Source organism: Hippichthys cyanospilos, chromosome 8 (genome assembly GCF_059441005.1).
Source record: "Hippichthys cyanospilos isolate Australia breed blue-spotted pipefish chromosome 8, RoL_Hcya_1.0, whole genome shotgun sequence".
Lineage (NCBI taxonomy): Eukaryota > Metazoa > Chordata > Actinopteri > Syngnathiformes > Syngnathidae > Hippichthys > Hippichthys cyanospilos.
The window spans coordinates 10103056-10127056 of NC_142376.1; the positions used below are offsets into that span (position 1 = coordinate 10103056).

Consider the following 24001-nt stretch of genomic DNA (forward strand, 5'->3'; position numbering starts at 1 on the left):
TTCATTCACTAAATAATTTAGCTGTACTCTGGATACAGTTTCCCAGCTGAATATTAACAACTTTGAAGTGAGTAACAGCAGCCAGAGGTGTATATGTTCTGTATGTGTGGTGTGTTTGTGCGTGTGTCTGCATGTGTGAATAGATACCTCAGGAAACAGGCCGCTTGAGTCCCTATGGAGACCACCCCTCAAAACACACATATACAAACACTTCGTCCATCACGCTTCTCAGCAATTAAGAATTCCTTTTCATGGGGATGGAGTTTCACATATTTCCCCTAACAGCGTTTGTACACAAAATGGGAGGAGGATAGAAGAGGGGCATTGGTGTAAGTGGAAAGTAGGAGTAAATAACGGATTTAAAAAGAAAACAGCAACAAAGGGAATGGGAGAAGAAAATCTCAAGATTAGTGCTTGTGCGCTCGTTGAAACTGCCACTCGTCTTTGTTCTCGTCTTCTAAATTTTGCATCCTCATTATTTAATGACAATCAATGTGAATTATTGACTTCTTTTGTTTTGTCTTTCCTCACAAAGAGCTTTTCTCACCACAAAAAGCATTTTTCACCATAAAGGAGTCCAACCAGAGTCTGTGTTCCTACCCATACGTACAGTATATTGTAGCTAAGTGCTTACGAGCAGTAGGACTAATGAATTGTGTTCATGCTCTACCATATACAAAGTTCCCTTGAGGATTTTACTTATAAATGCAGTTAAGTGTTCAAAATAAAATAAAATTTAAAAAAAATAGGAATAAAACTAAAGACTGAAACCGTTTGTCTTAACGGTAACGGTGAAAGTAAAAGTTTAAAAATCATGGTTTTTTAATGAATGCATTATTTAAATGTGAAAAGGTTTCTGCTGTTAAAAAAAATCAGAAAGCATCATACTCGTTCTTCTCTTATTCTTTTCATTCCAATTTATTGAAACAATCAGAATTCATTTGACTGTGAACATTTCAAAATACTCTGTGGTGCAAAATTGTACAAATAATATTGCAGATCTAATTGATTTTTGACTTTAGGCTCTTCGTCACAGCTGATCATGTTCGCAGATCACGCCGGTGCTAAATTGTCAAAGTAGCCATCATCTTATTATATGACTCGATACGTAATCATTGTGTTACAAATGTTCTGTTCATTGCTGCTCTTGCCAGACTCCTGTACTCCAAAGCATTTATTTTTTGTTATGTACTGACTCTGCATTTCACACTAGCAATCAGTATGCTAAGTGACCTCTTGTTTGCCTTTGGTGGAAAGTGCTGCTTGTTAGTAGGGTAGTTTATTTGTCACCACAAAAGAGTGGATCTATACGACAGAGCTCGTTTGCCGCTGCTGCCCACTGACTTGCATACTATAAAAGATCGTGTTGCTGCAGAACATGCTACTTTAGTGCCAAACATTGAAGAAATGATTTCCAGAAGTAGGGACGACAGTGAAAAAGATGCAATGCTTTTTTAACAAGTTCAGAGCTGCTTTGTGTGACCTTTAGCATGCTGCAAATTGGTGAGTTTTGGAGGAAGGGACCCTCAAAAAATGTATTTTGCCAATCCCAAAATCGAATTATCTGAGGTTGCGATTTTGGTCCCAAAAAATATATATCGTTCACCCCCTAGCAGTGATGGCTAGGATTAAGGAGTGGCTGGCCACCGCTCCATAATGAATGTGGGAGAAACATTGACGCAACATGCACGGTACAGTAAGCCATCATTTTTTATGTTACCTATTCTCATGATTGACTTCTTTACCGTTGATTATAGTCGGTGAAATTGCAACTACAAAGTCAACCGCCTTTGGCCAAATTGATTATAAGTATGTGGAGATTTCTTTTTTCTTTTTGAGAGCGAGAGCAAAGGAGAGAGAGAGAGAGAGAGAGAGAGAGAGAGAGAGAGTGAAAGAAAGAGGGAGAGAGAGCGAGTGAGAGAGAAAGAGAGAGAGAGAGAGAAAGATGGGCACTGAGAAATCATTTTACCATGTCAGCTGACCCGTATAGGACCTAGCCAGATGGTTTGTTGACTATATTTTGTGTATGTGTGTTTGTGTGTGCGTGAGTTTGTGTGGGTGTTCGTGCGCGTGTGTGTGTGAGTGTATAGGACAAGGGCTGTAATGAGGGAACAGGCGAGACGTCATGTAAATTAAATATGTGCAATATCTGGCGAGGCTGTAAATCTTCACAATTAAGAATAATGTAACTTTCATTTATATTAGCCAAAAATCAAAACAACAACAACAAAAAAAACGCCCATCTCTCATACACACAATTACCCATGGCGCAAATGTGAAAATACACACAAGGCACATACACAAGCATGAAAACACCCCCTGACATGCGGGTTCTGACAAGCGTGGCGGATGTGCACGGTGAATGTGCATGGTAATAGGCCAATCAAAAATGCAAAACAATTGGCAATTACTGTGAGGAACTAATGGTCATTAGAATTTACAACTAGGTAATGAACTAAAGTCTGCCCACTGCATGCATATTCATAAAGCTATTTGAGCTTTGAAGATTAAAGTAGCGCTTAAAATTCAAATGAGCGTCCACAAATTATCTGGAAAAGTCAGCGTTGCTGCTGGTGGCAGTTTGTGGATGTGTGTGTGTGGGGGACGGGGGGGTCCCTTATGCATGCATGTTTATGTGTTGAGGCTTTGGGTTTACTTTAACATTCCTATGACTGTCCTCTGCCAATTTTTCTGATAATATGCCCGTTTTGTACATTAATATATTGCATGTAAATGTTTCCAACCCCAAATAGAAAAAATATCCATCCATGTAGAGTTTTTATAATGCTTGCTATATTATATTATTTTTCAGAAATTGAAAACCACAAATGAACTAAAAATTAGGGGTATTTTTTTGCCTGTGGCAGAACCAACCAACAATCAATCTGCAAATAATTTATACATTCATGCTTAATTATTTTGTACAATATAGGTATGACCGCAATAGTCAACATATTTTATTTCTTTGTAGAGAGTTTCTCTTAACTTAATTTGAGAAGCAAGTTTCTCAATTTTGTACAGCTTTTTTGCAGGTTAATCCCAGGGACCTAAAGCAAAGGTTGTTTTTATTTAAACAATGATAAGTGGATATTATTATCAATTGGTTATCTTGTATATGTACTCAACACTTTTTATTTCTTAACTTCACACATTGAATAATGGCAAACTGCATTTTCTTGTTTAGAAGCCAAGAAGAAAAGCAGAATTTTTAATAAAAATGAAAAAACATAATAAAAATATAATAATAGTAATAATAACAAAGAGAAACAGTAGAAGCAGTATTTTGTACAATAAGATCAGAATTAAGGCCATTCAAAGCAGGTTAGAGTTTTTCTCTAGAGAATGTCAAATTGTGGGGGAATTAATTGCACATTTAATACTCAGTTAGCAGTCTGTGAAATGCATTAAAGATCAGGAGCCAGAAGCTTTTATATGCTGACCCCGACCTATTGTTTGATTGTTTTAATAATGTTGCATATTTGACTTTGCATCTTATGTCAATCTGCCTAACTTCTTGGGAGTGTTTTTAATGTTGAATATTTTGCCATTCAATGCTTTTTAAGGATGACCACTGTATTTGATTAACACATATGCAAATGTGGGAAAAATAAAAAAACAATTGAATACTTAATAGTGTTAAGACGTAATGTATTCTTGCTTTGGGACAAACCACAGGCGAATGCTTAGTTCGTCTTCCTCACGATTGAAATGTTCACGGTTCAAATCCTGGGCCAAGTTAGCATGTTCATGCGTGGGTTTTCTTCCGCCCACATTCCAGAAACCTGTTTTTTGGTTGAATGAAGATACAAAATTGTTTGAAGGTGCGAGTGGGAATAGTTGTTTGTCAAAATATGCGTAGTGGGTAGGTTGACGACCATTTCAGGGCACATCCCACCTTTTGCCAAAAGTTAGCTGGTACAGACCTCTTGGACCAAATGAGGAGAAGTGATTCTAGAAAATTAGATGGATCTTTTGTTATCCCAACTATCACTTAGTTGGTTTTGATGTTTCATATTGTAGACGTATAGATTCTAGCCGTAATGCATTCTCTGCATTCTGAAAAAGAAAAACATCTGAAACGGTTCATGAGGGAAATCCCTTATTAGATACAGTTAAAAAAAATTTGCATACACAATCCGTAGCATTGCCATGAATTATCACCAGCTGCAGCTCTTGAGTTCCATTCAGTGAATTGTGCTAGTTGAAAGACACCTCGCAACAGCCGTAGATTGTACAAATTATGTATGTTATCCTGCTTGGGGGATGCATCTTATTTTGTACGCCAATCGACACCACTTTTCATTTACTGAAGAGTAGGATGTCAAGTGGAGAAGGTGGTGGGAGTGAGATTGAGACAAACAGACACACACACAATGCCAACAAAAAGCTTAGATCCACTCACACACAACTGGAAGATGTAATCATCTTGTGACGTGACATACTCACTCACATGTACGGACAAACCATCAACGATTCCCCTGTATTCATTTTGCCAAGTCCCACACACACTTTCCAGGCGTGGTACCAGCACTGGAGAGCTCCTCTGGCTGAAATTCGTGACACTGGCCGACAATGGAACCGACACCGGCTGCATGAAAGATAAAAGTCCATATTGTTTGTGGAGAGAGTGTAAAGGTCTTAATAGCCACACAAAAGGAGTCATTGATAAATAAGTGTGTGTATGTGTTCAGGAGGCGTCTATAATCCGGTGGCATATATAAATGAACCTTACAGCATATAAACAGGTTTACGAACCCTTCAGCATAATAAGCGACTAACATGTACAACCCCTGCACGGTCTGAATGGTGTGTGCGTGTGTGCGCGCACAAACGAACAAGAACAAACACACCCAGTGAGCAGCAAGTGAGCCAAAAGCAGAAGCTTTTCCCTCTTGCAACGAAGGAGTAAATGTAGCGTGGACTCTGAATTGCTTAGATAAACACAAAAGAATCAGATCAATAAACAATCCTCCACCATCAGTGAGTGTGCAGAGTACTGCGCTGGAGTAGTCACACATGTCAGGGACACGACTCTAAATACTACAAACAAGGAAATCATTGAAATGTGTTGTTGTTCAGGACATGTTTTCAGAAAAACTGCAGGGCTCTTCCAACCAGTCAGAATCTGTGGGCCATGTGATGTCTATCAAGCATTACATTTAATCCTTTATTGATGCTATTGTCTCATTTCTCGCTTTTTCTGTGTCATGAAAAGTTGTCTGTTCTTGTGCAAGTATTAGAATAATTCAACAAAATTGGCTGCAATCGAACAAACTGATATTCTGGATCGGTGGTTCTCAAACATTTTTTTTAACCATGTACCTGGGATGCATCTATTCAGCTATCCAAAAGATAGATCCCGTCGTGACATCTGTTTCATTTCTGGTTTGTTTGTAATTAGTGACATAATTTTACAGCAATGTGCATCCATGTAAAATTCAACAAAATAAAGGCGTACAATATTTTGCAAAGTAGTCACTAGAACACAGTTTAGCTATCAGTTGTTTAATTTTCTAAGCATGACAAATCAGTCGTCAGAGTGAAAAAAAAAGAAAAATGTGAAAAAAAGGGAAAATTCAGGCAATTTCAGCTGTGCCTCTACACACATTTAGAAAATCCTTGGCGAGAATTAAGCTACGTACTAAAGAAGAAAACTCAACACCTACAAGAAAAATGAAGGTGAATTTAAAATACAGTTTGACCTAACCTACAGGTTTGTGCCAACAAGTGTAGTGCCCTGCAAAAAATGTTGCTACAAGCCTGCAAAATCCCCCTGACTTTCTTTTCCACCATCATATCCATGTGAAGTGAGATTTTCTGCAATGACAGCATTCAAAACAAAATTGTGCAGTGAGCATAAGTAACACATTTCAGGTGTCATTGTCCCCCATTACTTCAAGATAGGGCCGGCTTTTTGAAAAGCAGCAAGTGCTGGGTGCCCACTAATTATAACAACCACATTTAACGTAATGACAAGTTGTATTTTGAACCATTTGTTTTTATGCCAGTGCATCCAAACATTGGGATCCAGTCTTTGCAGCAAAAAAAGGACGCAGGGTACCACGTTGGAATATATCTCAGAATTAGTGGTGAGAATCCAATTGCATGATGAATACATGACAAGAATCAGGTGGTTGCTACTTTTAACACTCTTGTCCATTTTATCAAGTTGGAATGTTTTTTTTGTTTGTTTGGGGGGGTGCAAACACATGATGTGATGTTATTTAACTTTTTTTTTTAAATAGTGCTTTAACTTTTTTGAGACCAAAGTTGAATGATGATGACTGATTCTGCTGAATTTCCTGTTAAAATATAAATCATCTGACATGAGCTTTGTGTAAACATCTAATTTACTTTGGTGACTCCATTTCATGTCCCTTATGGGGTAAATAAAGAACTGTATGTAGATAACCATCTTTACATGATTGTGTGTTCCCACTTAAACATTTTTTAAAAGTACAAAATTAATTTATGACTTCAGACCTATGTAAATTTATACTGCTTTGCAAAACCACCGTGATTTGCGTTTGGTGTTTCAGTAACATACTAAATTAAAGCTTGTTTTTGTTTTTTGTTTGTTTTTTTAGTATAGTGAAAAAAACGTTTTGTTGCTTTTGCATGATTTCATTTCTTTGATATGTGTATGGTGAATATGTTTTGACGGGTTTTCACTTGCATTCAGTATTTCATAGGTTGCCGCATAATCTTCACACATCCTAATTATGAGCAAAATTATCAACATAATAGTAACGTAACACATTGTATGATAAGTCGAAACACAATTTTCATCCCTGCAGAATTGGAAGTAACCACTGAATTTACACCACAATACAATTTGTTGCCCCCACCAGCAAATAATTTGCTGCGCTGTCAATCATCTTGCTCGCGTTACCCCACTGCTGATATTGCATGCCTCCAGAAAGATATTTACATTTTGTAAGCACATTCCAAACCCAACAAGCGAAGTTCAAAAAGGCTGCACTTCAGTCCACTAATAAATCCCGCGCTGGAAAAGAACGAAAGAGGGGCTATCAATAGATTAGTAATGGCAGCCTGTGTGTGAAATCTCTTTGTAGGTTCGCTGTAGCGTGAGAGACACGCACTAAACGCATCCAAAGTGGTCAGGGTTACAATGCGCAGCGTTGGATTTGAATTTAAATGTTTTTAAATGATTTAAATGTTGCATGGATGAGAGACAATTGCATGAGTGAGAAGAGAAAATGAAATGGTTGGGGGGGAAAAATAGAACCAAAGAGAGGGAGAGAGAGAAAGAAAGAGAGGAATGAGGCTGAGAATGGGATCTGACACCATACAAGAAAATAAATGGACCTTGGAGATGAACTAATATGTATTGAGGTAAGTTGCATTAGCAGTGATGATGAGATAATTACAAAACAATAAATCATATACAACAATCATCATGTTACCAGCCTTCAAATGGGAATATCACTAGTAGAAGGCTAATGGCATTCATAAATAGTTTGAAGTGGGTCTCAGTACATTTTAGGGTTCATCTATGCGAGGAGGAATAATGGCTGTACTAATGAGCTAATATTGATAGGGTGGCACAGTTTATCAGACGATAACATCGTTGGTCAATAGGATGAACAGTTGTTTCTTCTGGCTCTATTTCAGCTCATTAACGAACATAACTGATGTGGCGGTTGTTGAATTCACTAACTTGCAATGAGAAACAGATTTGGAGCAACGTGTCTAAATTATATTCCTAAAACAAAATAGCGCATCACAAGACAATACTGTTAAAATCCATCAAAACCATACAGAGATGAGGTGCGAGATGCGGTCATTGACACACACACACAAACACACGCACACACACATGCAAAATCCTCTCTTTTGAGACATTAGCAATGCTTTTTTTGAATGAACAGCCTCGGGGATTATATCACAATTTTCATCTCAGTCAGGGATTAATAGAATAAATGGGCAAGAGAGAGCACATATTGCATGAGTGTGTGTGTGTGCGTTTGCGGTGAGGAGGTATGCTGGTTTTTTGCATTGCTGATTTGCTTATACAATCTTCTCTCTCTCTCCTTTCGCTCGCTCTCTCTCTCACACACACACACATATGCAGTCACACACACACAGTACACACAAGCACACCCAGGTAATGCATCCTCTCCACAGCCGGATCTCTTTGATATGCAAATAGCAGCGGCCAAGCACGAGTCCGGAGCTTTGTGCTCTTTGGAGCGTTGCAGCTGGAGCATCATTGTCGCACTCTGACCACAGATACACATTTCATAACAAGATGCTCCAGAGTCATCGCATCATCGGTACACAAAAACAAGATAGTAAAAAAAAAAAAGAATGCCTTAGGGGAGAAGATACATGGATTTCATCTAGGTTTAAGGTGTTATTGCAATTGCAATGCCAATAAATGATCACAGATGACATTTGGATCATGCTTCACTTGTATCAGTAAGTAAACACCTTCCACATTCTGTAATGTGAATGCTTGATTTTCAAAAAGGGGCCACTGGGACTAATTTTAAAGAAGATGCATCTGTGTGAAATTTCTCACAAAAAACAGAGTTAATCCGTAATGTCTGACTGGCTTGATTTACTGTAAGGAAAAATCAAACATATAATTAAAGATGTCGCTTGAACACAACAAGTCAGCATTAATAAATAAGAAACGCGCTAAGTGTCCGATCTCTCAGTTGTTTTGTCGTTAGGAATGCTGGCCAGATATAATCAAGGCTGAAGCTCTGGTAGGATTTTTTTCTGACATATTTACTTTGCCATGACAGTTTGGGGTCAATTAGGATGAAAGCAATGGGGCAGGAAGGGGGAATACTGGCTTTTATTATCAGAGTGGATGTGTTCTTTTTCCCCCCCCCAACAGAAATCTGGTTGAGATTCGGAGTGTAAAAAAATTCTAAAGTATTTTCTCGGGCTTTCTGTAGTTCAAACACAGAAAAGACATATAGCACAACCATCCTGTTTTCGCCACCGGTTTGAGTGTACAGCTGTTCATACCACGACGTTCCCACACACAACACTATTGAAGCAACCAGCCGCCTGCATTATGATGTAAATCGCTCTAATAACCCAGTTGAGCTGGTAACTGTGTGTGTGCGACTGTGTGTGCGTGTTGAAATATAGTCGCTGCTTAGACAAGCAGGTTTGCCTTCAAAAAAAAAGACACACCGTCTCTCGCACAGCTATAAATTTGTACATTTGCCTGTCAATAATTTTCCTCGTTTGTGTTCCTTTTTAAAGTGTTATTTAGTGCAGGGAGGAGGTTACTTAATTTGAAAATAAAACAGCTAAATGGTAAACAAAGTGGAGCATTTGGAATGCCTGAGACACAAGGAACAAAATGATAACGTGTGTATTTTTATTATGTCTCTCCACTGCTCCATTTCATCAACATCCCTGTTTTACTCGTTCTCTTTCTGCAGTGGCTAATTTGGTACAGACAGGCGGCCACTAAAAACTACTGCTAATTAAAATACATGAGGAGGAAAAGATGGCAGTGCAACAAATAATTAGTGGTGTTAAGATGCTTTATATAAATGACTTTCCTTTTCAGAGTTTAACTAATGCTGGCTTTTCCCTCTCCATGCATGCCTGTTATTTGACAGCTTTGTAAGGGAGAAGATATAAGCGAGGGCAAATCTTACGTTCTACCTATGAAGATATTTGAAGCACGAATGCAGGGTGTAGATTTGGGCCGCATTTAGTCAAGCTCAATGTGGCAATGAAAGGGGAAACCACACCGAGCGGACACATCTGCTCAGGCCACATGAGAGAAGCAAGCGCACACACATTAAAAAAGAACACACGTTCTGCGCGCCCAAATTGAGGAAGAGGCTGCACTTACTCCTAAGAGTTTGAGTCCGAGTCATAAATGGTCACACACATACACACGCTCATATTCAGTGCTGATGATGGACCAAGAGTGTCAGGATTGTTCCAGGTGTTCTTCCTACTCCTCACTACCCTTATCTGGAGAAAAGCAAATGACCCAGGCTTGTCTCAACATGTTTTCTGACACTACACGGGGCACTTGCAGGCTTCTTTATGACTATTTGTGTCATATAATACTACACACGACACACGCAGACATGTAACAAAGTCCAACCAAGTGCAATAAATGGGTAGTAAATGCTGTAATTTAGTCATTGCTTAGAACAAAGACTGTCTATTACGTCTTATTTCAGATTAACCACCTCATTCACAATCTTATGGATGGACAAACATCCGTTCCAAAGAGAACCTGCAGCCCATTGCCTGCAAATGGTTTGTTTTTGTATTCCGAGGCATCACGCGTAAACCCAAGAGGGAAACAATGCATGATGGAAGGTGTGAAAGCTGTTACCTGGGAGGAGTTCCTGTTTGGGGCAGATTCCACGAGGCGATGAGAAGCGGTCATCGTCGTCATCTGCCAGCGTGGCCTGGATGCCAACCTCCACCGGCCGTCGGCTGCGAAGGGTGTTCAAGGCGGGAGAGGGGGTCAGGGCCAGGCCCGGGGAGGGGGAGGGGGGCTTGTCCAGGCCTCGGCCCACAGTGAGACAGGGGGGGCCGTGGCATCGCTTCCGCTTGTGCTCGATGAAGAGCAGGATGTCCGCCAAGGGGAAGGTGGCCTGGCACTGCCCGCAGGTCAGCAAGTCCTGTTCCGGTGAGTGGTGGGGATCATGACCCAGTCGCGAGAACCGGCCTAATGTTGAGCCCGGGCGGTGCCCGTTGAGGCTGCTGCTCCCCTCCGAATGTTCCGAGCAGCGTTCCGACAGCTCCTCCGACGAGACCACTGCCGTGGAAAGGGGATCGGCCGCTAGAAAGAAGGAGAAAGGCCAAAGAAAAAGAAATATAAGAGTGGGAGGAATGAAGAATGAGCAAAAGGCAGGAAATTAGAAGATGGGTCTTACGCTCTGGAAATCAAGTGCCATGATCATACAAACTCTTTTTCATGATTCATTTTGCAGCAGTTATTTGTGTGACTAGTGGAGGGAGCAAACATCGCTGTAAAGATTTAAAGGTGCTCAGACTGCAACACAAGACCAGATTTGATGTTGTGTAGTTGATATAAAATATCCATCCCTGATATATATATATATATATATATATATATATATATATATATATATATATATATATATATATATATACACACAGGCAGACATAAAAAAAAACATAACGTGCAAGACTTTTGACAAAAAAAGTATATCACAAACTTCCTAAAAACAGGGCATTCAACACAAAACTCTCACCCTTTCAATGTCAGATTAACACGAGACTACTTTTTTAAGAAGGCTTTGTCAACCTCTCCTGCAGTGGAGTTTATTATGCCAAATGCTGAATTCAAGAAGCGTTATTGTGTGTCCTTCTTTTAAAGAAGATCTTGCAGTCGAAGGTGAGGAGTGTGACTCGGCGCTCACCAGATAACACTCGTTGACCTTCTTTACTCAGCCACCCAATTTCACATTTTAATGAACTTAAAACCACTGAGGATCAAAAAATAGATTTTAATTTTCATCGTCTGGGTGATTGGTACAGATTTTGTCCGATAAAGGGGAAGGGTTGCAGAGTGTGTGTTGGAATTCAAGCCAATGTATGCGTGTGTGTGTCTTTTTCATGTTGTGTGGACTACATCCCCCTCCACAAATTATCATTTGAACGCTGCACTCCTGCACACATCTGCGTGCAAACTGGGACGTGGAGATAACATGATAAATTCACCACCACCACCCACAGCCTCTTTCACCCCAGCTTCATGCTACATCCGCCCCCTGCACCCCACCGATTTAACTTGAGGTCAGTGCAGCTTATTTTTGTTTTCCACTGCAGTAAAAAGAGTATAAATTCCATCACATTGACAAAACTTGAGGAAAATATCTATAAAAAGCTATAATTTAAAAAAATGGCTTGATTTATAAGGCTTCAGGCATAATGGTGGAAATGTTTTTTGTTTTTTTTTTTCATTTAAAACAGTGTGACAAAAGGTGTCATTGATTTTAAGGTAAAAAAAGATAAAACTATATACATATATATGGTAGTTGTAAGACAGCATGAGAAAAACCTAGAAAATATTATTGTCTCTTTATGGACTGTACAAAAAGTTCAATTTCATCGGAATTTACACTCCAAAATGTTAGTTAGCTTTAGACTAAATTGAATGTTGGTGCAGAAGTTAACTTCTTAAGATGTTGTATTTTGTAAGTTTGTTTTGGACAGTTTAAAAAGTAGTTTGAATATGCAAACAATGAAATTGAACTGTATACGGTGTATATTTGGTGTAACTAATTCTAATACTTTTAAAGAGAATGTTGCTGCATGCTAATATGATTAGTTTGCTCACGTGCAATTTCGCATTTGACAAGTATACACAAATGATGCGAATTTCGAATTCTTCAAAATAAATGATGGTAAGGTCAAAATGTGGGGGTTTGAGAATGTGAGGATTTTCGTGTGTGTGTGTGTATAAAGGTGCGTGTGACTGAATATGTATGTGTAATGCCCATACCACCCTCTTTCCCCCAAAGCCCCCACTCCCCTCCCAACGCGCACAAACACACGCACACACGCACACACACGCTCTCTCAACCCATCCTTCTCTCCCAATAGTCCACACATCGTAGCAGTGTGTAGAGGAGTAGCAGCGAAAGTAGTCAAGTTCAAGCGCTGTGCTGGATTTTCTGATCGCGCTCTGCCTCCTAGCGACAGTTTCTTGCCATGGTCACTGTCACATAGCCTGTAACCCCCCCCCCCAAAAAAAAAAAACGAACACGAACACGGGCGACAGCCAATCAGCATACCAACACTTAACTAACCATTGATGTGTGAATGTACAAATGTCTTTTTTTAACGACTTCAATTTTGTGAACTTTTGAAATAATGCGAAGATTACATTCAATATGACTCATGGCAATTGTCCCTGCTGTTAAATAGCAAATGTATCCGCTTTCCCCTAATAAATTATATTATAGTGTCAATGTAGGAGCAATAAAGAGAACAAATTACAGTTTAAGTGATCAATACACCGTGCGTAATGACTCATTTTATGTAAAATTTTGCTGACATCTTATCTTGTTCTGATCTTACAACAACACAAAATAGCTTACATATTGTCCATTAATGTTAACATCTGAGTAGCCTTATTGTATCTGGTAGAATAAAAAGGATGATAAACGGGACAAGACGAATAATCCTGTTGCTGTCTTGCAACTCTAGGCTGCACAAACTCTGTTGCGTGTGTTTCTGTTTCTGTGAGAAAGTTCCTCAACTCGGATGAACAGCATCACATTTACATAACAGGCGTTAGAATTTTAGAAACGAGTAAAGGAAATCGATTTGTGTTGTCTGCGCCGAGCGCGGTGTTGCTATGACGGGAGGCAGTTTGTAAACACGAGAGATGTGTTTCCGCTGGTTCCGGTCATTTGGACTACCGTTTTTCTCTCTCTCCCTCTCTCGCTCTTTTAGAAAAGAATCCAAAAATCGAAGGGAAAGTGAAACTTGGTCACAACAGTGATGTTCCGAAGGGGATTTCTCCCCGTGCTCCGCAAAGAGCGCGCTCGGACGAGCCAGCCGTGTGTGCGTCTCCACTGACCGGACTTGATCGTGAGGGCACCGAGCACGAGCCAGTTGGACCCGATCACGGCCAAATGTCTTGTTTTGGATAGTGTTGCTCTTTTGCAACAAGGTTAACAAACTTATCGCTTGCGAACTAATGCTTCGCACTTTTGCGACCGCGCTGTCGAGTCCACTTGACCGCGGGTTCGAAATGCTCCATCCCGGTGTCCTCACCGCTGATGTTCTGCTGACTCCCCACCCACCAATATCACCCATTTGCCGGTTTAACGCAACGAGAGCAGTGCGTGGAGATGTATCTTCTGGTTTCTGGTGTGTACTTACGCGAGAAATCCCGTTTACTTAAGTGCTGAGGTTTGCCTTGCTTGCGGCGAGACATGGTGGCTGGCGGCGGCGCTCAATGCGGATCACATCGGGAAGAGCCTGGGTTACACATTGGAGACTCCAGTGGGGCAAAAGAATATCTTCATCCGGCGCCTTCGTCATCCACACACAACAACAACAAAAATAATTTAGGGAGGAAAAAAATTCAAAACTAATTAGAAATTATACAAAGATGGCGCGGAGGCGAAGATGGATCGCGGGATCGCCTTCATGGCTTTTTTGAGAAAGAAGAGCGGAGAAAAGAGAGAGAGCGTGAGTGTGTATGAGGATGGAGAGAGAGGAGAGAAGAGAGGGGAGAGCGATGGAAAAAAATGGCAAAAGCCCCCCTCCGCCCCCCACCGCCGCCACCACCCCTCCCCTCCCCCCACCCCACCCCCCCACCCCCGTGGTTGGGGGTTCAAGTGCACGGACGTGACGTTCCCGGCGAACTTGAACGTCAGGCGGTGGACGGACACCCGACATACAAAAACATGGGCAGGGCCGAGGCACCCGAGTGGGAGTGGGAGTGGGAGGAGGGACGGATGGGACGCGAAATAACAACACCAATGGACGATCATCGGAGAGGGGAGGTGGAGGAGGAGGGAGAGGAGGGGGAGGGCCGCACATGAGAAGTAGACCCGGTGGAAACCAATGGACACAGAGATCAGGGGGGCCGGACAAGACACACTTGGAAGGAAGGGTGTGTGTGTGTGCGTGCGTGTGTGAGAGAGAGAGTGTCAGAGAGAGAGGGAGAGAGAGAGAGAGCGAGAGATATGTATAATGAAAGCAATATGCAGAAAGAGAAAGGGACGTGGACGTGAAACAGGGCAAGCGGAGCCGCCGAGTGGGGCGAGCATGATCCTCCTGCGCATACTTCGACAAATTCCTGCCGACTCGCGTGGACTTGCGCGGCCACAGACACAAAACACTTGGAAAACTTAAGTGGAGGCGTGTGCGTAAACCCCCAAAACCAAATCATTGGGCTTATAGTGGGTGGCTTTTTACGTATGATAAACCACATTGTACTTGATGAGCGCTCATAACACGTCACTCTTTACTTTTGTGAGGATATTTAACTTTTTATTATCACCGCCATCGGCCCAGAGTTTGTAGCATCGATTTCACAGGTGACTCATTGACTCCCAAAGATGAGAAAATAAAATCCATTTGAAAATTCATTTATTGCCATATTGCAGGTGTCATGTCATGTCCAGGTCACGTTACTCGCACTTTTTTTAAGTAATACACTTCAACCGATTCCATGTGTTGTGCACACCTTTGGAAGCATCGTGGGCGCTTATTTCGTACAACGTCCAAGAAGAGCCCTCGCCTCTCTGTTCTGACTCGATCCGAGGTGAAACCCAAGCTGCTGACCTTGGCGAGAAGAAGTGCGGAGCTGGCCCGTAATAACTTTCAGATGTGATTCAGGTTCGAGCTGGAACGGGGGAGGGTTCGTCGGTAGTGGGGGTGGTGTATAGAAGAAGGAGGAGGAAGAGTGAAGAAGAAGAGGAGGGGGAAGAGATTGTAAATACTCTTGTAATAAAAGGGGGTTTGGTAATATAAGACGACAGGCTTTATATCGGCAAAGTCGCACGCGTGCAGCGCGCAGCCGGCGCGGCCATCCACCGGGGAGACACGAGGGAAGAGGCGATTCTCGCTCGGAAGCGATAAAGAGAGATCAGGAAACACAGTGGCTCTTGTGATTGCACGAGAAGACGGGATGAAGGAGCGAGCGACCTCGGCGTTGGTGCACGGAGAGCTCGGAGAGCCGCTTCTTGCGAGAGACCGGAGATTCGCTCACTGACCGAAGAGGACGCGCACTTAATACGGAGGGGGTGGCGATGGTTGGTGGTGGTGTGGGGAGGCAGGCCAGGAGGATGAGGAGGAGGGGGGCCGGGGGTGATGGTAGAGTGACAGAGAGAATAAGAAGGAGAGAGAGAGAGCGAGTCGCCGGAGGAGTGGCGGAGGAGGTTCAACGTCAAGGGGGAAAATGCATGACCAGTGAGTGAAATATTTTGCAAGTTGCAAACTTGCCCGCATGGCTTGTCTGGGGCAGGTCGGCACGCGCGGGCGCGTGCATGTGCGCACGTTTGTGAAAGTGTTCTTGCGGGTTTCCCCGGATATAAGAACAAAACGCGTTTGTCCAAAAGGTCTCCATGATCTTAACTACGGGTTATTGTGTATTGTTTGATTTTTATTCTGATTATAACGCATTCACAAAGAATGCATAACGGGGGGAAAATTGAAATGAGAATTTTTTTTTTTAAAGGTGTTTCAAACTAAACCAATGAAGCGTGCGGGAATGTACAATTTTCTGGCAGTATAGATTAGGGGTCCACTTTGTGAAACAGTATATGATAACATGGGAGTGGATTATAACAGGGCTAATTGTGGCACAATTCTCCCCCGTATTTATTATCTCCCCCGTAGGTATTTATTTTTATTGCGCCTCTTTTTTTCCACAGTCTGACAATTTTTTAGTTTCCCCGTTGAGCGTATCGCCATTAGAAGCCACCGCCCCAGTAAAGCGGATTAAGATGTATGAACGAGCTCATCGACTTTCAATAACACTCAGTTTTACCCTGTAAAGTATTACAAATGTAATACTTGCTATGCGCCTATGTATATATCCGCCTGACTTCTTTACACTTTCATTATAAATACTGCAAGCCAGCCTCTAAACCCGGGGCCAACAAGTTTAAGGGACCCCTGTAGGTAAACCTGATTGATACCCGCGGTTAAAGGTCCAACGTACGCTTAACTTTACCTATACAATATCCTCGCCATCTGTTTTGCTCCAAATACCTTTCTGCTCCTCCTCATCCTCACTTGCCACTCTCCATCACACGCGTGTGATACGAGGGTACTGCTCAGAGCCTGCAGAGCTGCTCGGACGCATGGAGAGCGCACTGGGCTGTCGCCATATGGAAATTGGAAAAGCGCAGCTCGTCATAAATCAGATTTTACAATAGTGTGCTGCAAGGAATGCCGTGCATAGCGCGTACGCATGTTTGCATGTTGATTTCAATGCACGCATCTTGTACTTTGTAAGCACTTTTTTTGCAAGAATTGCAAATCTAAAACACTTTTAATCTCATCCGTAATACATGTGGGATTTATACCATCTCATCAAACACTTCAGCCCCTCTGAAGATCCACACGTACAGTATATGTAAATTTGAGAGTGCACAGTGGTATTGGCTGTGGTTTCCCAAGAGCGTGCGAAGAAGTGTGTGTGCGGGCACGCGCATGTGTCTCACAAGGCAATCGGATGAGTGTGTGTTGTGTGGACGTGCGTATGTTTGTGTGTGTGGGTGTGTGTGTCGTCCGGGACGTGAAAAGAGTGGAGACAACAGAGCATCAGACCGTTGACGGTCACATGGGCGCCTTCCTCTGCACGCACGACAGCTCCGGGGAAATTGAGTAACTGGGGGCGCATTTCAATATATGGAAATGACCAGGGGGCCCCTGAGATAAATCAGCTCCACATAGACCCAATCCCCGACCCCCCTCCCCCTTTTTTACACCTTCATTTCTCTCTCTTGGTCTCTCGGGTCGTTGCTTATATTGTTTTGAAAGCGCTCCCCAAACCTGAGCCATGAGCCTGCTTTAACAGAACTTAATGGATTTATGAAAAGCATAGTTTTATTTCATATGCTCACGACAAAAAAATTGCTCCGATATGGCGACTTGCAGGAATTTAAATTTCTAATACACAAAGTGCGTGTTGAATGTCTGCGCGTTAACAGGACAATAAAGTTCAGATAATTTGGTGAGGTCCTTTGTGATTTTATCATTCACAATGTTCTGCACATGGTTTGGAAATAAGCCTGGAGCATTGAGCAAAAGACTTTTTTTCTCATTTTTTTTCCAGGTGTCATCTTAATTTCTATGCAGAGCTTCAAATCCCTGTCACATCCAGTCTTGCGCTTTGGCAGCGGAATTTCGTGTTCACGCACGCAAACACACACGCACACTCGCGCGCCGTCAATTTTCAGCCATCCTAAAAGATTTGCAAAAACGGGGGCAGGCTGGATTTTACCGCGAACTATTATCACGTCGCGGGATGTGCGCACACGTCGCGGCGCCTGCCCGGTGGTATTAGATGAAATCAGGCGGGATTACGCAGCTATAGACCAAATTACCAGACCCCCACCTGCATCACACTCACCCTCACACACACAGACACTCACACACTCTGCTCGGGCGCACATGTTGCGATATTTGAGTCCGGGACATCGAGACATGCAGGTTGCAATGAATGCCATTTGTGGTTTCATCTCATTTTTGACAACTGAAATTTACTTGATGGCAAAAGGGACAAAATGAAAGAGCCTCTCGTTATCTTGCACGAGGGCCACATAGCAGCACTCTACAAACCAACTCTCCCTGTCAAGTCCCAGGCCAGCCTCCATCACCACCATCCATCTGCCTCTAATGCACGGGCACGTTTATGGCCGCCGTTAGTTAAGTCGTTGTTAATTTTACACTAACTGGTTGTTATGAAGATGAATGACGAGGGGGAATGACACGCCTGGGACCTTTGTGTTGCAAGTAGAGCCCAGCACCGGATCATATAGCTAAGAGATCTATGAAGGCACGAGCAAAGTGTTTGCTGATGTTAAACACATCGGCTGCGTTTAAATGACCACATACAGTTTTGGAGGAAGTTTTTAATTGTATTCTTTCTTTGTCAAAACGTACTTTGCACACAGTGCATTTAATTGAATTTATTTTTAATGGTCAAGTTACCTATGTCTATACATATTGTAGTTTATTAAAAAAAAAAAAAAAACATTTGAGTAGTGTAGGCTACTATGCTAAGAAATCAGTAATGAGTTATTCCAAAGGTGGCTTCTTACACTCTTACAGCACCAAACGCGGACTGGAGGTCCCCCTAGTGGCCACTACCACTAGTGTAAGAGGAGGGGCCCGAGTGAGCTCCAGCTCCGGGCCCGAAGCATCGATCCGACGTCAAACTATGTAAGTTTAATATTGGAATGGAGCATCCATAAAGTTGATAAAATGAAATAGATAAATTTCAAACACGTTAAATGGGATTATTGCACAATCTGATTTTATGGTAAAGTACTATAAGTAATGGGAAAATGTTCACTGCATGGTGTGGTGGATTGTCAAGTTTGTCGTTGTCGTTTTTTTCACATGCAACTTTGACTCAATGTGGAGACCTAATTCATGCAAGGGTACCGTGATCCTATATATGTGAAAGGAAATTAAATAGTCATGAATGAATACGTATATCAACACGCGTATATCAACACGAACAAAATACACATTTAGTCATCTCTTCTTGCTGGCTGCAAAAGAAAATGTAATTGCACGGTATTATTATTATTATTATTATTATTATTATTATTATTATTATTATTATTATTATTATTATTATAGTAGTAGTTTCCAAAACTACATTACAGCAGTATCCAAGAACATTGTTTCGAACTTGGAACGGCTGCGCGTGATCGTACCTCAGAGGGCTTAGTGATAAATCATGTATTTTTAATGAATATCAATAGAAGGGGACCCCCCTACCCTCCACCCCACCCCAAAAGGCAGGAGCCGGGCTATCTAATTAGATTAAGCGGCGGTGCGGGGGAACAGCGCGGTAATGACGGCTGTATCACGGCCGCCACTTTCTAATGGGCTCTGAAGCAAACTAGGGGGGCTTTCAAACCATTAACACCGAGGGGGGAAATAACAAATCTAATCTGACATGACACCCTTCTGTTTCAGTCTGCCTCTTAACCAGAAAGCCTCCATTACTGGCAAAGTCCCTGCGTCTAATGCCATCTGACTCCCTGACTTGTGTGTTCATGTAGCGCATCTCTAGAGACCAAGAGGATCTATTATTATCATAATTGACCAATTATAGGTTACACTCTTAATGTTTGTTTACACATGCGCGTCCCCCGTAAAACAACACTAGTGCAATAAACAATCGAGTGTATTTTTTTTAATACAAAAATATTTGTAATGGGGAAAGTGTGGCATATCATACATGCACGTATGGGCACTATAATAAGGAATTAAAATTATTACACGGGCAAAGTGAGGTTTGGTGAGCTCCAGAAAGTTTCCTTGACAGATTCACCTGCGTAAAAAGACAAATACACGCTCACAATTTATTTTATGACATTTTGGAATATCTTATACACGCTTCACGCATTCGCACTATAATGAAATTGGACCTGTGTATAGTCAACTTATTTTGTAATAGTCACTATCTGTTTAAGCAGAGATTTTTTTTGTTCAACATTGTATCATAAACACCGCAACTATTTACTCACCAGCAAATAAAGCAAGTGTACCTGATGCGGCGTATCGACTTCCGCTCTGACAGAGACGACCAAAAGGATCACAAAGTACTTTACAGGCCTGTTTAAAAGCAGACATATAACGATATAATGCATATAATAGTATTAGTTTTCTTTCTTTTCTTTTTTTTTTTGCTGAAAGTCGATACCTAACCGTGAATAATTCATCAAAGTGATATCAAATTTCTCATCAATGTAAACACAGTAATAAATAATTAAAATTTCACTCTATATATATTGTATAAAGTATATATATATATATATATATATATATATATATATATATATATATATATATATATATATATATATATATATATATATATATATATATATATATATATTATGTATTTTATATATTTAGTGATTCGGCGCACGACAGTCCACACATGCACTAAGGTGCAATACGCGAAAGGCAAAAGCAAACGCATGAACAGGTGTGAAAATATTGAAAGTGGTGACCAGGTTTTTATTGTCAAAACGTTGAAATGTCCACGACAGAATCATTGTATTGCAGTGACTACGAAATATTCTAGGAGCTACAGTATTTATTTATACTGTAACGTGTATTTAACACACAAAATAAAATGTTTGATGTGGGCAAGCATTGATACATGCCAAAATTGTATTCCATAGCCGATTCGAGCAGAAGAAAAGTTTTTTCAATTTCTTAAAGAAATGATTTACCTCGAGCGATACATACTCAGTGACATGACATCATAATATCATGGACATGAAGAAAAGTGTGTTGCCATTTACTTTTATGTTTTTCTCCTTTCTCCAATTTTTTTTTAAGTGAGATATTTACGCATAGTTATTCTATTCTGAAAAACAATCCGTCCAGGAGGTGGCAATAAAGAGCTTATGAGTGTTTCCAGCGTGTATCTTTGGAGGATGGCGGTGCAGAGTGACAGAGGGCAACAGAGTGACACAATCTGTCATTTCAAACGCCATCAAGCTATTAGGCCCGACGAGATTGATGATTACTTTTCCACAGAATTCCTGGTGATGAAGCGTGCTACTCGCATGGATGGTGAACATCTGGAACTCAAGCTTCTCTGCACCAATTTTCACAGCACTGCATGGTGACTGAAGTTTCAGACGTTCAAGTCGGATATATTAATGTCCAATAAATACAGTGGTGAAATTAGGCCCAAGTCTTAAGAAAATTGAGGTAGAAGTTTTATTCCTAAAAAAGTATACTTAACATTTCTGGTAGCCACCATAACAGCACAGATAGAAAAATAACACTGCATATGAATACAGTGAAATGAAAAACAAAGAAATCAGGGCTACACACTGCCCCTCACGTGCTCAAAAGCAGAATTAGATGTTTTAACATCTTGAGGAGAGATAGTGAGTATATCGGCAAAAGGATGATGACGACTGACTTGCAGGGAAAGGGAGGGAGGAAGACCTAAAATTGATGAATGTAGTGAAGAAAGACATTAGGATGCAAAAGATATAGACTTCCGTGGAAAAGGATGACACTCAGTTGTGACCCCTAATGGGACAAACAAAAAGGAAAAGAATGTGAGTGTAGATAAAAAATGAATTAGGACAACAGAGCAGTCTGTGTTACTGTGGATTTGATGAATTCTTCCCCAGCTATTCTCAGAGTAATCCAAGCCTTGTCTTTGCGTAACCACGGCTATTCAAACTCACATCTTCTCCACCCTTTGTGACCAAAAAAAAAAAAAAAATCCACATGGCTTTGATCATTGAATAAAAAAATTGTCGGTGCTACACGAATCCGCAGAATGGGGTTTTATTCATTTACAAGAATGCCAAGGCGCTAGGCAGAAGTAGTGTTACAAAACGTAGTCCAATTGGCATCTTTGGCGGGAAATACAGTAGTGTGATGTCTTAAATCTATGGTTTATGCTTGCTACATGCAAATGCAGCTCTAGAGTTTGGCAAATCTGCACTTTGGCTGGAGATTTTGAGACCTTCAGTTTTGACGGGGGAAAAAAGCCCACTCACGTGTAGCAGATCGGGAAAAACAGAAACATTTACTGCCCGTTTGCAAAAACCCCAGCTACTTGTAGACCATGCCCCTACTTCCTTCCACATAACAAAAACATACGTCGGTTCAGTGAGGACTCTAACGTTTTCAAAGGTGTGAATATACTCTAAATGTAAATGGTTGTCTGTTCCAGGGGTGCATAAACATTTTTGCCCTATGATTTGCTTTTCCAGAAGCCAAACTCCTAAAATTCTGGCCCGCCAATATATAGGTCTACATCACAAGGACATCGAATGCACACGAATCGACGTTAGCAACATTAGCTTAGTTCATAGATTCAAAGCGACTCCAAAACATCACCTAGCAACAACAGGAGCTTCAAACCACATAAGATATCTTTACAACGGATAAATCAACATAGTACGACCCAACTACTGTATTAGAAATTTATTGTTTTCTTTCCTGAAAAAAAGGGAGAGCAATGTAAACTGCTTTACTCGGCCACATTTAGAGCAAAAATGCAAGACACTGGTGCACATACTATATCCTCTTTCAATTATACAGCATATCATGCCGACTAGCTCTCATGTAAAAAATGAACGTCATGTCATGTTAAAAATGTATTCTTGATCATTATAACAGGAGTGCTTTTGGCAAAAGTAAAAGTATACTATATATGTACAGGTATGCACATAACTGGTATGCAGGTACGCATGCATGACAGAAATCATGGATGCGTAACATTGCGTGCTTCACTTACCGCATTTGCATACCCAACTTTTACCCATGACAACACCCTGAGCTGAACATTTTTGTTCCCTGAAAAGTGGTTTCAAGATGTGCTGTGGCTTGATGCACACAAAGAAAGGGTACGTACCAAACATTATATCCTGGTACTCATGTAAGGTATGCCCCCCCCCCCCCCCCCCCCCACAAAAAAAAAAGTGCAACCCTGACTATATATATCATTGCTTCATGTACATCTGCAGTTTGCATTTAGCCCAGTTGGCACTTTTATTTTTCATGTCACGCAATCTACCAACACTAACTTCACGATCGACCGGCAAACCACACTCCTACGCATTGAGCACCCCTGGTCTACACTATATGTGGCAATTGATTGACTGGCAGTCATCCCAGGGTCTTGCCAGCCTCCCATCCATGACATTTTTGAATGGGCTCCTAATAAAGTCCCAAATAAAGAGAAGTGAAGAAAAATAAAGTGAATAAAGGGAAGAAAATGGACATACAGTTGAGTTCAGTTATCAACTAGAGAAAATTAAATGAGACAACTCTCCAAGTAGCTATACAATGACAATAAAGATATTCTATTCTATTCTATTCTATTCTAATTCAAGACTGGATTCCTTATTGTTGCCAACAGTGTGTCTGTATCCAAAATAAATTAATGCCTTGATTAGGATGACGCAGGGACCACTGTCAAAAAAAATTTCAACCTTTGTTTTTGTAACTTAAGGGCGTAAAAACGTTTTCACACATCAATAAATGTTTGCAGTTGTTAAAAGTATGTTGATTTACCCGATTTGAGTAAAATGGATGTAAGTTGTAAAAGTCAAATCTTGTGAATGCTACATTATATACCAATACTTATGCACAACGTTTTTTAACGTTTTATATAAGTTTGTGTGTTTATATTTATATATATATATATATATATATATATATATATATATATATATATATATATATATATATATATATATATATATATATATATATATATATATATATATATATATATATATATTGTTGGGAGACCATTGAA

At 40.9% G+C, this 24001-nt stretch overlaps 1 protein-coding gene across 1 annotated transcript in view; it reads right to left on the minus strand.

Annotated features, from left to right (window-relative positions):
* The window catches only part of bcl11aa (BCL11 transcription factor A a), a 48096-nt gene extending 33831 nt beyond the window's left edge, over positions 1-14265 (minus strand). Inside the window, exons 1-2 of the mRNA XM_088421688.1 lie at positions 13879-14265; positions 10349-10801 (exon numbers count right to left, since the gene is read on the minus strand). Of these exons, the coding sequence (XP_088277814.1) occupies positions 10349-10801; positions 13879-13933 (508 nt within the window). The 5' untranslated portion in view covers positions 13934-14265. The remainder of the gene's footprint in view (positions 1-10348; positions 10802-13878) is intronic.
* Positions 14266-24001: the final 9736 nt, after the last annotated feature.